Source organism: Piliocolobus tephrosceles, chromosome 21 (genome assembly GCF_002776525.5).
Source record: "Piliocolobus tephrosceles isolate RC106 chromosome 21, ASM277652v3, whole genome shotgun sequence".
NCBI classification, from domain to species: Eukaryota; Metazoa; Chordata; class Mammalia; order Primates; family Cercopithecidae; genus Piliocolobus; species Piliocolobus tephrosceles.
In genome coordinates, this window is record NC_045454.1 from 4,910,051 (window position 1) to 4,910,540 (window position 490).

At 38.8% G+C, this 490-nt stretch overlaps 1 protein-coding gene across 4 annotated transcripts in view; it reads right to left on the bottom strand.

Moving 5' to 3' along the window:
• Positions 1–490, bottom strand: part of LOC111530394 (zinc finger protein 761-like) — a 24,615-nt gene that overhangs the window by 347 nt on the left and 23,778 nt on the right. For 3 of the 4 annotated variants that reach the window (XM_026448796.1, XM_031934776.1, XM_026448795.1), the window contains one exon: positions 3–490. This exon is cut by the window's right edge and continues 1 nt beyond it. In XM_026448796.1, coding sequence (XP_026304581.1) covers positions 3–490 — 488 coding nt within the window. The remainder of the gene's footprint in view (positions 1–2) is intronic. The other variant, XM_031934777.1, reaches the window with a different exon arrangement.

Below are 490 nucleotides of genomic sequence, written 5' to 3' on the forward strand. Positions count from 1 at the left end.
ACTTGTAAGGTTTCTCTCCAGTATGAAGTCTACGATGGCATGTAAGGTATATCTTCCGAGTAAAGGTCTTACCACACTCATTACACTTGTATGGTTTCTCTCCAGTATGAATTCTCCTATGTCCTTCAAGGTCTAATTTCAAATGGAAAGCTTTGTCACATTCTTCACATTTGTAAGGTTTCTCTCCAGTAGGAAGTCTATGATGGCATGTAAGGGATGACATCCAGCTGAAGTTCTTGCTGCACTCATTAAACTTGTAAGGATTCTCTTCAGTGTGAAGTTTCTGATGTATTCCAAGGTTTGATTTGAAACTGTAAGCTTTGTCACATTCTTCACATTTGTAAGGTATCTCTCCAGTATGAAGCCTACAATGGTATGTAAGATATGACTTATTAGTAAAGGTCTTGCCACACTCATTACACTTGTAAGGTTTCTCTCCCGTATGAAGTCTACGATGGCATGTAAGGGATGACTTCTGAGTAAAGGTCTT